The sequence below is a fragment of the Rousettus aegyptiacus genome, unplaced genomic scaffold, assembly GCF_014176215.1.
Source record: "Rousettus aegyptiacus isolate mRouAeg1 unplaced genomic scaffold, mRouAeg1.p scaffold_m13_p_4, whole genome shotgun sequence".
Classification (NCBI taxonomy): Eukaryota; Metazoa; Chordata; class Mammalia; order Chiroptera; family Pteropodidae; genus Rousettus; species Rousettus aegyptiacus.
Window position 1 is genome coordinate 6,733,635 of NW_023416307.1, and position 14,831 is coordinate 6,748,465.

General features: G+C 47.5%; 1 protein-coding gene across 4 annotated transcripts; it reads left to right on the forward strand.

Moving 5' to 3' along the window:
• The first annotated feature begins 1,310 nt into the window (after positions 1–1,310).
• CFAP298 (cilia and flagella associated protein 298) lies at positions 1,311–11,257 on the forward strand. Of its 4 annotated transcripts, none has more exons than XM_016162383.2 (8): positions 1,311–1,433; positions 1,518–1,826; positions 3,916–4,083; positions 5,639–5,706; positions 6,166–6,324; positions 7,141–7,272; positions 7,998–8,093; positions 8,381–11,257. In XM_016162383.2, exons 2-8 carry the CDS (start codon positions 1,688–1,690, stop codon positions 8,489–8,491), a joined length of 873 nt encoding a protein of 290 aa, XP_016017869.2. In that variant the 5' UTR covers positions 1,311–1,433; positions 1,518–1,687; the 3' UTR covers positions 8,492–11,257. The 4 variants fall into 4 exon arrangements, with proteins under 4 accessions (XP_016017869.2, XP_036075510.1, XP_036075509.1 ...); XM_036219617.1 differs by having other exon boundaries at positions 1,315–1,433; positions 1,524–1,826; XM_036219616.1 differs by having other exon boundaries at positions 1,338–1,826.
• Positions 11,258–14,831: the final 3,574 nt, after the last annotated feature.

Consider the following 14,831-nt stretch of genomic DNA (forward strand, 5'->3'; position numbering starts at 1 on the left):
AACAAAACTAGATGGCCAGTACATGGGTTTTCTATACTTTTCATTAATGTTGTGTTTTAAAGTATACCAAGAGACCCTGTAATATATGTTTGTGGATAAATGGTTCTAATTAGATGTCTATACTGCAAACTAAGTTTTAAGCAGGAATTGGCTTGATGAATATGCAATTGGATTCAAGAGCAATAAGGGATAACCTTATCGCCAGTAGTCAGGAGCTAAGAGAACACACTAGGCCCCTTTAGCCGTCTGGGGAGAAGGGCTTTTGCCCATCTGACAAGTATTACATGTTCCAGGGGCTGGGTTATCAATGCACCAGCAGTAAGAGCGATGAAAACACATCTCTCCCTGGACTCCACCCCACTTCTATACAGTGTAACAGCCTTCATATGAGGCCCTGGATTGGTCTGGGACATTTCCAGCCTGCCGTCACTTTCTCCACTGTGTCCCAGGAAACCCAGGGATGAAGTTTCAGTGGAGAGAGCCAACGTTTCAGGAATACAAAGTGGCTTGTAATATTCAAATTAATTCATATTCGGCAATGGCCCTTCCGAAGAGACCATCAGAAGTAGAGTCTTGCACTAACTCAGCTTTGCTAGCGCCTTGTTATTGAGGGCTCAGTGCAAACGTAACCCACGCCTTAAGGCATTCCTGGACTCTCCAATCTCAAAAGCCAGTCACCCTGTTTTGTGTTCTTTATACTTCTATTTGAATGTACATTTATTTTTGTTTTCTCTTTGTCACACACCGGAATATAAGCTCCATGACAAAAGTGACCCAAGATCTGTTACCGTGTCACCAGCGCCTAGAAGAAACAGCGTCTGATCTGATTGCCGTTTAGTAAGAATTTGAATAGTGGCTGGCTGAAGTTTGGGGAGGGTCGCTCAGGCGGCAGCCGCTTGAGCCACCCCAGAAATGCGAATCCGAATCGGCCCGCACATAAGAGTGCGGCCACTTTCTCTGGCCCCATGGAACTGAAAACTAGAGCAGCGCGGACTGCAGGGGTCAGGAATCCGAGCTCACCGCCCCAAACTTTTCCAGACCGGAAGCAGCGGGAGGCGTTTCCGGAAGTGGAGATAACTGGCTGCGGAAACGCCGCTGAGACTTGCTGCGGCGGTGGGGACGTTGCCACGGGACTTAGTGCCTGTGAGTGCTCACCAACCCGCTAGTTCCCGACCTCGCAGCCGCCCTCCCAGCCCACTCATCTCCCTGGGGTGGAATTTCGGGCCCCAGGCGAGTCGACTGGGTGTTCCGCGCTCCCCTCCGACGGCTCGGTCTGTGTTTGAGGGTTGCCCTGACAACAGTTACTTCCGGGGGCGGGGCTGGGTGAACCCCTGGGGCAGGCCCGAGAGGAGCCTGGCTGCCGTCGCTAACTGTGTGGCTTGTTTCTTGACAGCACCTGCTTTTGGGAGCGGGTTGCCGAGTCTCCGCGTACCGTAGGTCAACCCCCCACCTCCCACCCCTCAGATTTGGACCCTGAGCCGGCGGCCCCTCTGATTCGGTTTCTTTGTTGCTCCTAGCAACAGGTACTTCCGGGAGCGAGTGCCGTTCCCCCGGCACCGTGGGCGCTGGAGCCGTGGGTTCCGGTCTCTAACGAGCGGTTACCGGTCGCGGCTCCTGGCCCCTCGAGTTCCCGCGGGCCGCGCATCCCGGGCCTTCTCGCCTCCTCGGCGGGGCCTCTGGAGCCGCCATGGTTCTGCTGCACGTGAAGCGGGGCGACGAGAGCCAGTTTCTGCTGCAGGCGCCTGGGAGCACGGAGCTGGAGGAGCTCACGGTGCAGGTGGCCCGGATCTACAACGCGCGGCTCAAGGTGCAGCGCCTGTGTTCAGGTGGGCCCCGAGGCGCGGCGAGTCTGGGGGGCCGGGACTGTGGGGCCCGAGCCGGGCACGGTGGGCTCCTGGGCCGCGCAGGCCCCGGGAGGGAGAAGAAACGGGGCCCTTTGGGACCGAATGAGTTGGGCGGGACCCACAAGGCTTTCTCCAGCCGTCTGGGGGTGAGGGTCAAGTTTGCGAGTATTTGCGAAGACGTGCAGTAGCAGGGCTTGAAATGGAACACCGTGGGTCACCAGAGATGCACAAAGAGCCTGCGCGCAGGAGAGCAGCGAGGGAGGCCAAGTGCGCACCCAAGTGGCTCAGAGCCAGGATTAGGGGCCTGGGAGGAACACAGTGGATAGAGACGCGTGGAGAGGGAAGAGGCACCGGGAGGGAACCGAAAGACGGGGCCGAAGAGCAGGCCGAGTGGAATTCAACAAATGTGAGATGGGGAGCGATTGCTGGCCGTTTTTAAAAGGTGAATTCACTCTTTGGACACTTCCGACGGAAAGCTTTAACCGTGAACCACCCAGCTTTGGGACGGCCCCTGAAGGCTGAGAAGACAGTAAGACAGCTTTGGTGACCTTTTCCAGAAACACAGCCCTGTACCTCAGGGCACAGCGTTTTGCTCACCTTTTTCTCAGCATTCGAGAGGAGGGCTGTCCAAGGACATTTACCATCGCGAGTAAACAGGGAGTGCTCCCTGTTTGTGCTGGCCAGTAAGGTATCCACTAGCCACATGCGCCGGTGAGCATTTGAAATAGGGCAATGCAGCCCAGGAAGTGCATTTTTAATTTTTTGTTTCATTTTAATTACATTTAGTCAAGTGCAGCTAGTAGCTACCTCATTAGACAGCACAGAACTTGACATCATGATACTCCAGATGTAGTCTAGGATGTTGAGCATTTTTATAATTATAATGTGATTTTTGTACCGTGGAGAATTCTTAACGGTGGTGGTTTTACCTTTATGAGGCATACATATAGTTTCTTAGTTATAGTTTCTTAGTACTGATCCCAGACAAGCTTAATATTAAATGTTATTTTAAAATTAAAACATTTAGGGAGAAAAGCAACTCAACTTATTTTTTATAAAATTATCAGTTGAAAATGTGCCGAATGTTAAGTCAATGTTAGTGAACTTGGAATTCATACATTTATTCTATAGTCGCCATTGTCAGCTGTGGTTCAGACAAGCCCCAGGGCTCTGCCAGATGAAAACAAGGATGAAGGAGACCAGCTGCTTGGCTCCCAGAGGCTTGGAGCCCGCTGCGGGGAACTCCATTCAGTCACGCTTCTCCATAGCACTGTATTCACGGGCTACCTGGTGTCCTCAGCGCATTACAGGAAGACCCAGATCCCCTCTTTTTGTTAAGGAAGAAAAGGAAAGAGGGAGAGAGAGAGGAAGGAAAAAAGGAAGTAAGGAAATTTTGTGAGGTTAAAACGTGGACTGGATTTGGGTTGAATATATATGGAATAGAAAAAAATATAGAGCCATGCATTCGAATAGTAAATGTGATACTAGGAAACCAAGGACTTGTCCTGTCTCTGCCTGAAATCCTCCCCCACTAACCGGATTGACACTAATTATTTATATAAAGTATTTAAAGTTTTGTAGAAAGTGGTAGCAGTATGACTGACCTGAGCGAGCCTCAGATGAAATGGCTGTAATAAGGGAAGATGGCATGTCGATAACTGTCTCCCCTACCTCACAAGGTTAAATTAACTAAGATGATCTATGTGAATGCACTTGGAAAGCTGTAAAGCCCTATGTGGATATGTATTCAGACTTTCAATGAATTTAGTCTGTGCCTCCAGAGTGCCAGGAAGTACAGCAGCACAGCAGATTAGAGCTGGGAGTCTGCAGGCCAGCTGTTTATGAGTGGGCAAGCTCCTGAACTCTCTGTGCTTCGACCTGGGATGATAGGCAACCATTTATCAAAGGTCAAGGGCAGGTCTGGCACACAGCAAGTGTTACTTTTTATGAAATAAAATCGTGAGCTGATGGGCCAGACTCCTGACCTCTAAGGAGCATGCATTCCAACAAGGTAGAAGGTGTTAGGATGATGATTGTAATACATATTGTCTAACTTTCTCTTATTCTTAAGAAATGGAAGAATTGGCAGAACATGGCGTGTTTCTTCCTCCTAATATGCAAGGACTGACTGATGACCAGATCGAAGAACTGAAACTAAGGGATGAATGGGGTGAAAAGTGTATACCCAGTGGAGGTTCACTGTTTAAAAAGGATGATATTGGACGAAGGAATGGGCAAGGTAATGCAGCGTTTTTCTCCCCTGCGCCTGCCTGAACATAGCAGCAAGTATGAAAGCCATTCTTCCGGTTAAAAACTGACATCAGTATTTCTGTACAGACTTATAAAGTACTGCACCGTGTGACTCCTTGCGGTAAAACACCAACCCAGAATGACACAGGCAGATAAAGGAAGCGTCCGTTTTCTCTCTCTTACTAAGATACGCTTTTAAATATATCAGGTGAACCATATGAAATTAGGTCACAAATGGTTGAAAACTGGCAATCCATGTGGTTCAACCTAAGAGTTTGGGGGGGGGGGCAGATTATCATTGAAAACTTCTTGAAGGTTGTGTTTCGTTACAGTTTGCAGATACTAGGGCTTCTTCACGATGCTGTGTGAAAGAAGGAAGTGAATGTTGTCAGCACGAAGGTCTCCATTTGAATCAAGAACATGCTTCTCTTTAGCACAAAGCCCTTCGTACATGTTCAAGCATTGAGGAAATGATTCTTCTTTTAGTATATGGTTGATCTTGTGGAATTTGACGGGAAAAAGGATGATAACTCATTTTGATAGCTTGTCCCCTTTAACCCGCACAGAAAGCTCCATTTAAAAGAATATAATTTATCATTTAACAAACACCTGAGTATCGCCTATGCGCCTACCATGTTTCTTTTGTTAGAAGCAAAAGAAATTCAAAAGTGTCCCTACAAGGTCTTTACATGCCTCAAATATGTATATATGTTTTTAAATATTGGGGATAATTGGAGTTCTTAGTATTATTTCTTTTGATTTTTTACCTGGAATATGGTTGGCTGTCTTCCACATCTTTTCACACATAAACTCATTCTCAATTTGGAGAGATTTTTTGCTTTTTAGAAGGAATTGCATCAATGAAAAAAATATATATATCTCATAAGATCCGGTTAACGGTTCATTATTCATCTTTAAACCAACTGTCTTAACCATTACTATTCTAATAGTTTTATATTTCTAGTATTTTCAATGTCTAATTAATACTGTTCTTAAGAATACAAGGTTTGAACTTGCCCCATCACTCTTAGATTGGGACATTCCATTTCCACTGTTTTTGCTTCTAAACTTTCAAGCTAATGATTTTTCTTGTTTAGGGGTAGGCAGACTATGCACCACGAGCCAAGTTTGGCCATTGCGTATTTTTGTAAAGAAAGTTTATTGGAATGCAGCCACCCCATTCAATTATGTATTATCTATGGCTGCTTTTATGCTACTGTGACAGTTGAGTAACTGCAAGAGTGACTATATAACCTGAAAAATTTAAACTGGCCCTTCACAGAAGGTTCGGCAACCCCTGTCTGTCCCATGACATGTGTTCCTGTTCTTTGTGGCCTTTGCCACTCTGCGTACAGCGCACTCCAGGTCTCTGCTCTCCTGGAGAGATTTTTCTGTCACGGCCAGCTTTCTTGCGTCCTCACCTACATTCCACACTCGTACTTTCTCTCATTTCCCTTACTCCCCGGCTCAGAAGGGATCGGGATATTTAAGAAGAATTTTAAAGATGGCTATCTCTCTCCCTCTTCCCTTTTTTATTTTTATAGCTCCAAATGAAAAAATGAAGCAAGTTTTAAAGAAGACTATAGAAGAAGCCAAAGCAATAATATCTAAGGTTAGCTTTTTAAATCATACTCTGTAGCTTGTCTTTTGAAATACAAACTTCGGTTTTGGCCTTTAGAGATACCTGTGGACCAGCCTTTTCTTTTCTTTTTTAAAGCCTTCCAGAGACAAGGGAAGCAAGCATGTTCAGGGTGGGTCTTAGCTTTTCCTCCCAGTTCCCACAGCTCAGGCAAAAAATGTTATTGGCTCCTGTAAATGTGATGTGCGTGATATAAATACGAACTGATGCATTTGTGATTTTGTTTCTTTTACCTTTTTGAAGAACTTGAGAAAATGAAAGGCTGTGGTGGACATGGCTCAGCCCGAGGTAGACGGTAGTCACTTTGGTACCAACGCTGTGTGATCCTTTCTGTGGCTCTGGCAATACTTGTCGAGGGTCTTGTACAGAACTTGGTAAATATTCATTGAGTTGATCAGCAGCATTGTAGATAACGATACCATTCCCTTTCAGAAACAAGTGGAAGCCAGCGTCTGTGTTACCATGGAGATGGTGAAGGATGCCTTGGACCAGCTCCGAGGGGCAGTGATGATTGTTTATCCCATGGGCTTGCCGCCTTACGATCCAATCCGGATGGAATTTGAAAACAAGGAAGACTTGTCAGGAACTCAGGTATGTGGCAGTTAAATCCTGTCAGGTGAGTTCACACCTCCCCCCACCCCCCAAAGAGCAGAAGCCCCTCAGATTGGAGCCTCCTCATCTGGTTGTAGTGTTTTGCTTGGTACACAGCTTTACAGCCTGCCGCGAGATGGGGGGGGGGGGGCGGCATTGGGGGGGGTGACTGAGGGGCCGGTGCTCACGGTTGAGGGCTCAGAGGAGCTGGAGGGAAGGTTTGCAAGGCTGCCCATCCCGAGTATCTGAAAACGCTGCCCTTTCCGGGGGAGGCCGCCAGAAAGCAAGGCACCTGTCCTGTGCCTGTTTCTGCCCAAACGCATTGGTCGCTCTGCGTGGAGCTTCGTGTTCTGGCCTCGCCCCGAGCTTCATGTTATTTTCTACCTTTACGCTTCACTTTCCTTCGTCTCGTGTGTCCTTCGTCCCGTCAGTGCCTGGTCCTCTGAGCCATCTCACATAGGCGGCACACGCAGAGGCGAGCGGCCCCATCGCGTCCGTTTTTAGACACCCGGCGGGACCCCAGTGTTTGTCCTCGGCAGTGTCCTCAAAACCCAGCTCAGAGGGACCTTATGTGATGGATGGGGCTGCAAGGGAGATAGGCTGCCCCCCACTCCCGCTGAGTCAGGGCGTGAGTTGAAACTGACGGGAAGGTACTAAAATGAGGGGGAGCTCTGAGTAGGTGGGGGAGTTAGTGCTGCCCCTGGGGGCCTCCGTGGGCGGGCAGGGTTCCCGAAGCCTCCCCCACTCTGGGAGGGGCGCCCGCCAGGCTCCGCGCACCCGGGTGGGGCCACGTCTGGTGCTGTGTCTGATGACCAGGCAGCGCTCAGTGTCATCGAGGAGTCAGAGGCCCAGCTGTGGTGGGCAGCCAAGGAGTTAAGAAGAACAAAGAAGCTTTTGGACTTTGTGGGCAAAAATGAAAAAACCAAAATTATTGTCAAGATTCAGCAAGTAAGTACTTTTGCTTTAATATGTCACTATTTTATTTACTTTCAAACTAATAAAAATGTACAATATCTCTGAAAGATTTTAAATTCCCTGTGCAGATACTTTAATCCTATTGGTCCAGACTTAACACTGTCCTCTTACGCACTAACTGAAGCTGGAAGAAAATATAGATTGATTGGCAATATCTGGAGTTTGTTTTAATTGGCTGGGGGAGGGGGTGCCATGCTAATTTCAACAGTAAAAAATAGGGCTACAAGTAAATAAAAATATTTTTTGAAATGAAAAATCTAGCCCAGAGCACTGATTTCAAGTTTTGCAAAGTGCGGGTACTCCATGAATGAGGAGGGAGGTGAGAGGCTGTACGGGTACCCCGCGAGCTGTGCACCCCAAGGCTGCTTCAGCCGTGTGCGCTCTTCCAAGTCACTGCTCTCTCATCTGGGGGATGCAGGGTCCCCCATGATTACCCCTGTCCCTTCCCCCCTGGGCCTGCAGTGGCTGCCTGGGGAATGGCCGTGACAGGGTGGTCTCCATCCGCCACGAGGGCCGAGGGCGAGGGGCTGCTGAAGACCAGGTGCCCCCCTGACGATCCGCTTTGGATGGGCAGAAATGGGTGGCCTTTCTGTCTCTGGCAGCTGGCAGAGGTGGTCGCAGCACATGCGCTGTGACTTTCTGGGCTGTCCCTGTAATTATGCCTTAATCTGCCGTGTGCTCTTCCCTCGTCTTTGCAGAGGGGACAAGGAGCTCCAGCCCGAGAACCCATCATTAGCAGTGAGGAGCAGAAGCAGCTGATGCTGTATTATCACAGAAGACAGGAGGAACTCAAGGTAACAGAGCTGGCACCTGGGGCATTCACCCCCTCACCTTACTGAGGGGCCTGGGACAGTTGCGGGGAGGTGACTACTGCAGGATGTGGCGGGGGCTTTGTAGGGCTTCAGCCTCTCCAGGCTGCAGGGACCCTGCCAGGCCCACCCGCCGTGTGTCGGAGTCCCAGAGTGTCCTGCTTCTGGGGAGGGGGCGGAGGAGGCTGGTCATGGGTTCTTCCTCCAGCCTCTTTATGTTGCAAAACACTTTCCCCGAATTGCCTTCCTGAGGAAAACGAATTTATTTCCAGAAATTGGAAGAAAACGACGATGACTCCTGTTTAAATTCTCCATGGGCAGATAACACTGCTTTGAAAAGACATTTTCATGGAGTAAAAGACATAAAGTGGAGGCCGAGATGAAGGTCACCAGTCGATGAAGCTTTCAAAAATATTAGCTCGCTTCTCCTTAGGCAAAATAACAACAACAACAACTAAAAGGGATTCCCATGACCCTCTGTGAAAGGTGTCGAAATTTCTAGTTTTTCTTTTAGCTTGAATTTTTACAATAGAAATTATTAAAGGTTCTGGAATTTAAATACATTCTCAAAAAAGAGTGCCTAAATTATATTTATTTAAGGACTTTAGTATTTGAGGTTCTTTGACAAAATACTAAGGATTTAATTACTTACGACTATTTTTTTTTTTTCTGATTTCTTTCATTCTCATAAAGCTATCGAGTCCAAGGAAATCGAAAGTACCTTTTCCTTCTCTGTCGGGTGTCCGATGTGAGGTTTAGCCGTCAGTGGCCACTAGAGGCCGCCTGTCACTCGTTGCACGTTTTCTTGGGCCCTGTTTGTAGATCTGTGGAAGGCGGTTCTCCGTCTCTTCTGTTAATCTCCTTTGATGAGAGGCCTAATCCCTGCAGGAGGGCGCAACTGTAGCCTGCGTCTCCCAGCTGCAAAGGTGAAGTTCACCTCCTAGCGATGCCAACCGGCCTTGGAAGGTGGATAGTCAACCTAGTCTAACCTTGAAACAACAAATTCTTCTGTAGTTTCTGGGCTTTTCCTGAAAACGAATTCAAGTCCTGGTAACGGGTGCTTTTCCCTTGTCAGCTCAGCTTGCAGAGTTTAGGATGCTGAGTTTCTTCTGAGGCTGACAGGTGGCATCAAGCTCAGTGACCATCTGGCCACAGAACACACTGGTCACTCATCATGACTGGTTTTCTAGGACACCTTTAATTTTAAATAACCTAACTCATCCCCATAAACCCTGACACTTTAGCAGCTCGAGTGCCTCTCAGACTTTGGCCTAGAAATCTTCTCCTGCTTGACTTTTGGTCTAGGACAGTGTTCCCCTAGGTGGCGGACATGCGGCATGGGGAGAAGTGAAGTGATAGGCCTCCTGTGCCCACCACCCCTCCTCCCTTGTACGCTCCCAACAGCCACAAAGATGGAGGCAGGGTGGGTACCGGTTCCACCTGCCCCAGGCAGCCTGTCCCTGGGGGGTGGGGCCAGACAGCCGCCTGGTTCCCAGAACTTGTAGGGGCCGGGGACCTGCCCCATCTCCCTCTGCCCATCCCCATGGGCCAGAGGAAATGGAAGTTGGGACAACAGCAGCAAGACTCGCTGAGACTAGCCCTCCGCCTCGAAGGGAAGATTCGGGCTCCCGGCAGAGGCTGGTCCCTCTGGAGAGCAGACCCCCAAGCAACCTACGCAGGTCCTTCTAGAACCATCCACCACCTCCCCACCAACCCCACCAAATTATTAGGGCAGCTGCCCCTCAGTTTCTAAAGTGGATTGTAGCCGATTATATGTCTTGAGAATACCTTACTCTTGGTTCATTGTCAAATTGTATGAAATCGAATTTGCATCTATCTTTTTGACTCATAATTTCATTATAATTTTTATAATTTCATCAAAAATTGTCCTTAGATGGTGTAAAGTTTGCAATAAGATCCTTTGATTTCCTTTGAAGAGCATCTCGGCTTTGTCAGTGTTTGGTTTATATGCACCACATCCATGCCGGACTTGCACACAATGTTAAACCACGTGATCACAGATCTTAAGAACCACGATTTCCATTCATTAGGAATCCTCAGTGACTCAGTGGGACATATGTGCTTCACACAGCCACAAAAATTACTCTATTGCTTCGTAAAATCACCAGAAGTTACTAGCCAAAGGGTCACTCACTTTTGAGTATGGAAATCATTAGATTATCAGCATCACACTACCTTCTTTAGCAAATACTCATGTAAAAAGAACTGTCCTCTCTGCCTGCCCTTCTCTGCCCCAAACCCCCTGAGTTCTCTTTGGACATAGCAGCTGGTCTCAAGGTAAATGCGAGGAGCCCCATCATAGCCATCTCTGGGGAAGGAGGGACCAGCTGTCCCCGAAGCCTGCCCCACTCACCCTGTGCATCCAGCACTGAGGACGGCGGTGGTGACTTGACTCATCCATGGTCCCATCACTAGTGCGGGTGGAGCCCAGGGCCACACCCAGGACTTCCCAGAAAGCAGCTTCTCAGCAAAAGTCACCTTGCTGGCTGGCAGGCCGTAGAGCCACTTGAGTGTGTGGTCTTGGTTTCCTGTCCGTTTAATCCAGGACATCTTTGGATCAATATCAAACGGCAATGAAGGGCCTGTTGTCTGTACGGAGCCAACCTGGGTCTATGGTTTTGTCCTTGTACATAACTCCTTCTCGTGTGGTTATTTCATGGAGACCAGGAATGCTAGTAAGAAAATGTGACACCACGTAAAACCCCTTCGACCAGCAAACTAAACATGGGCAGTATTTGTGTCCCAAGATTGCCTCGTTCCTTGGCAACTGCTCTGAGAAGAATGTGTCACCAAGCTTGAACTTAACCGCCACATGCTTAGAGCACAGTATGCCTGAAGGGACCCAAGCCCTGCCGAATTTTCTTACAGAGCCTCACAGCCACCCCCCACTTGCTCTGATTGTCGCAGGACCCCAGGACTCGTCACTTGGCATGGCAGAAAGTCCCACTGGCCCCAGGTAGACTGAAGTGCGGTTCTTTCCAGGAGAAGTTCAACACCAGATGTCACGTGGTCATCTGGCATTTACACCTCACTATTTCCCAGGCGGTGGTACTAAGCGCTGAGTATATTTTCTTATTTATGCCTCACAGACTGGGAAGAGACTAGTACTGTTCTTTTGCAAAAAAAAAGAAAGAAAACCAAAAGCCTTCAGAAAAGCTAATCCGCTCAAGGTGAAGCCTCTACAAGCCCACCTGCTTGCCCCAGAGTCCGCCCTTAACTGTGTGATAACTGTCCACAGACACTAATGTGGACGCTGAGCCACGTCCTAGAGAACAGCGGGTGATCGCCCCGGAGACACACGTCTGCGAAGGGCCCAACCCCGACACCGCAGCCACGGGGCCCGACGCCAGGAGACCGCATGAGCCATCGGCGTCGTGAAGTGCAGAACGCGGTTCTGTCGCCGGAGCCTCCGCCCCGTGCGGGGCGGCGGAACCGCTCGCAGCGCACGACCTCAGCGGGGCCGCCAGTGTCTCCTCGGCTCGGCTCGCTGAGCGAGGCTGTCGAGCTCCGGGTGCCCCGGCGGCCACCAGCGCGAGGCCGACGGATGTGAGAACTGAGAAGGGTCCCGGGGCCCTTCCCTCTGCCCCCTCCTCCAGCGCAGCACTTAGCCATAAAGCAAAGCCCGTGTGTGAGCAGGTGACGCGACTGTGGCACAGAAACCGTCGTCCTCACGAGCCCCTCTTCCCCTGTCTCCTCCCCCGCTGCACCCCGCCTCGGCCCGCACACTGTCCCCTCCCTGCCCCCGACGAAGTGGCAGGCGCAGTAAGAGCGTCACGCTGCGCGTCCCCGCTTCCCGCCCTCCTCTCTGCGCTGTGCCCGCGCAGATCCCGCAGGCTCCGCGCGAACTGCGCAAAACACAAAATGCACCCGAAGCTCCTGCTCTCAGCATCCTATGACTAAATCTCTTAAGACTGGAAAATAAAAGGGATGGAGATGAAACAATAAGGACACCGCTATGCAAATCAAAACCCCCCAGCAGAGCTGCTCTGGGTTTATGGGACCTTCGCGCACCGCACTCTGCTCGCCTGGACAGATGTCCACCTTTTCTCGCGACTGTTCCCAGACCCCAAAGCTCTTGTCGTTTCTAGGTAATTGACATTTAACTGATGAGAGAGTCTCTGAGAAGCAAAGCTCTTGATTTTCCCTTGGGAAGTAAATATGATTTAAGTTACCGAGTGTAAGATTTTCATAGTTTTATGCTCAAGGAGCTCAAAAGTTCGTGAACATGTCTAGGAAATAAACGTCGCAAGTCGACGATTAGCAAATACAATTTGACCTATTAAAGTTTAACTGACGCTGTCTATATTGGAAAATCCACCCCAAGCAGAGATGTCAGAAAAGGAAAAGAAACATTACCTGGCTTAAAATAATAATTCGTTTGGAAAAAAGGAGAATTTCAGATCGTGAGGACATCCCATCCTCGTTAAAACAATTAATAAACCCAAGACTGAGAAGAAATCAGGTGTTTTTCTTTTTTTTTCCTGCAGGGAACTACATTTCCTAAAAGGCCTCAGAACATACTATCATAGTTAAGATGTAATTTTAAATATTTTAAACTTATAAATTATATTAATTTTGTGTAATCTATAAAATAAATGTTATTAAAATGATAACTTATGTAATTTATAAAATTATTAATTATAGATATATATATTTTAGTAAAATCTGCAAGAAAGCATTTTATTTATTTTTTTTTTTTAAAAAAGAGAGCCTGCCTTTTACTTTATCAGGAAGAGGAAAGTTATACTAAAACTGTCGAACATTGTCAACAAAGTCGCCTCCTGGGAATTCCATATGTAGTTCAAGCACTCGATCCTTACAGCCAGCTCCGAGAATAATGTTCAAAAGCTGACGGCGAGAGCCTAGAGAGTTTCACCTGTGAGCCAAAATCCAAGAGTGTTTCATATACTATAGTTATAAAGGCGGTATATAAATGTATTTTGAAAGTATAAATTTAAATATTTGTAATTTAAAGTATTTTTCTCTGTTGAAGCCTCATCCACATAACACAACTCTCTTTGCCCAATTTTGCCCATCTCCCAGGGAGGGCCGAGGAGCATCTTCCTTCTCAATGCCGCAGGTTTCTGGATGTGGTCACTCCACCTCATCATCCGTCCTGCTTGCAGTTAGGAGTCTCTGTCTATCCGTCCAGTCTCCTTGAATGGACTGTAAGCTCCTGGAGGCAGAGCCACCGTTTTAGTCGGGTTTTTAACTCTTTCTCGCCAAAAGCAAGTATTTTGACACTTCCCTCAACCTTTCTGCAGAAGGTGCCACAGATGGCCATGAGGACAAGCGAAGGGGCAGCACTTCTCCCTTAGTACAGGTGCCGCTTTGCCTTTAAGCTTATCGGTTAGCGGAAGTGGGGATGGGGCTGCTGGCATCAGGGGATGTTAATTTTCTGCTAACTCCATGCTTCATGGTCAGTGACAAGGTTCCACAGTTACATCTAGAAAAATGTATAGCATTAAATACCTGAAATCATAAAAGTGAAAATAAATCCATAAAGAACCAGGAAAAGACCAATAAAGGAAACCAAAGAAAGCAGGGAGAAAGAATTAATGAAGGTCAAAGCAGAAATTCAATGAGTTGGAAAAGAGTGTAACTAATACATCAAAAAAAAAAAAATAGTAGGCTAAAAAATCAAAAGAATTTCAAAACTCCCCGTTGGTGCAATTTAAAAAAGAAAACAAGTACACAAAGTAAGAAATGACAAAAGAAAAATAACTGAGCAGATTTTTTAAAAAATAAGATAATGTTTCGCACTCATTTAGGCAAATAAATGTGAAAACTTAGATGAAATCGATACATTTCTAAGAAGATAAAATGTATCCAAATCAGCTCAAGTAGAGATAGAATGTGTAGGCAGACAACTTCCACAGAAGACAACAAACTCTAAACTTATACAAAAGAATCACCAAGGGACTCTGAAACCTTAAAGACTGTTTGATTACAAAGCTGCATAAACTAATACAGAGCATAGAAAACATTTGAAGTCACTTTTATGAAGCAAATATAATATCACAACAGACAAAAACAGTCCTGTAGCACTAATAAATATCGATGTAAAATTTTTTAAATAAAAACATAATCCATTTAATTAAATCCATTAAATATGACCAAGTGGAATTTATTCCAGAAATGCAAGCAAGGGTAGTTTAACATTAGGAGAAAAATCATGTCAACATGTCCGCAGATGCTAACATGGCATTTGATAAAATTCAACTCCCAGGTGACACTGGCTACAAACCATAAACCACGCCATAGAGATGACTTGCACCCCACCCTAGTTCGCTCTGCTCTTAGATATTCTTCCAAAACGCGGCCGGATGGGGGCCAGGTGGTTCTCCAGAGCCGCCGAAGGAGGTTGAGTTTGAGGAGCTCAGGTGAGAAGGGGAAGTGAAGTCAATCTCAAATGTGCTGGTCGTTAATGAGGAAACAAAGACCCACTCGCTGACCTCCTTCAGGAGAAGACAGAAGCTTCCACATTTGCCAAGGGCCACATGAGGGCAGCGCCCACCCTAGCGACCTCATTTAACCTGAATCACCCCTTTAAAGGCCCTATCTCCAAATATGGTCACATTCTAAGGGACTGGGGGTTAGGGCTTCAACGCGAAGTTTGGCAATTCAGTCCATAATAGGCTCTATCGTTTAAGAGATGCAAGACCGTGGGTAATTTCTTAACCTTTCGGCCTTCAGTGTCCT

Excerpts from the sequence above, each read along its gene's own strand:
- CFAP298 (XM_016162383.2), top strand. The coding sequence starts at position 1,688 with ATGGTTCTGCTGCACGTGAAGCGGGGCGACGAGAGCCAGTTTCTGCTG. Across the intron at positions 1,827-3,915 it reads GGTGCAGCGCCTGTGTTCAG|AAATGGAAGAATTGGCAGAA; the intron begins GTGGGCCCCGAG and ends CTTATTCTTAAG. Across the intron at positions 5,707-6,165 it reads CCAAAGCAATAATATCTAAG|AAACAAGTGGAAGCCAGCGT; the intron begins GTTAGCTTTTTA and ends ATTCCCTTTCAG.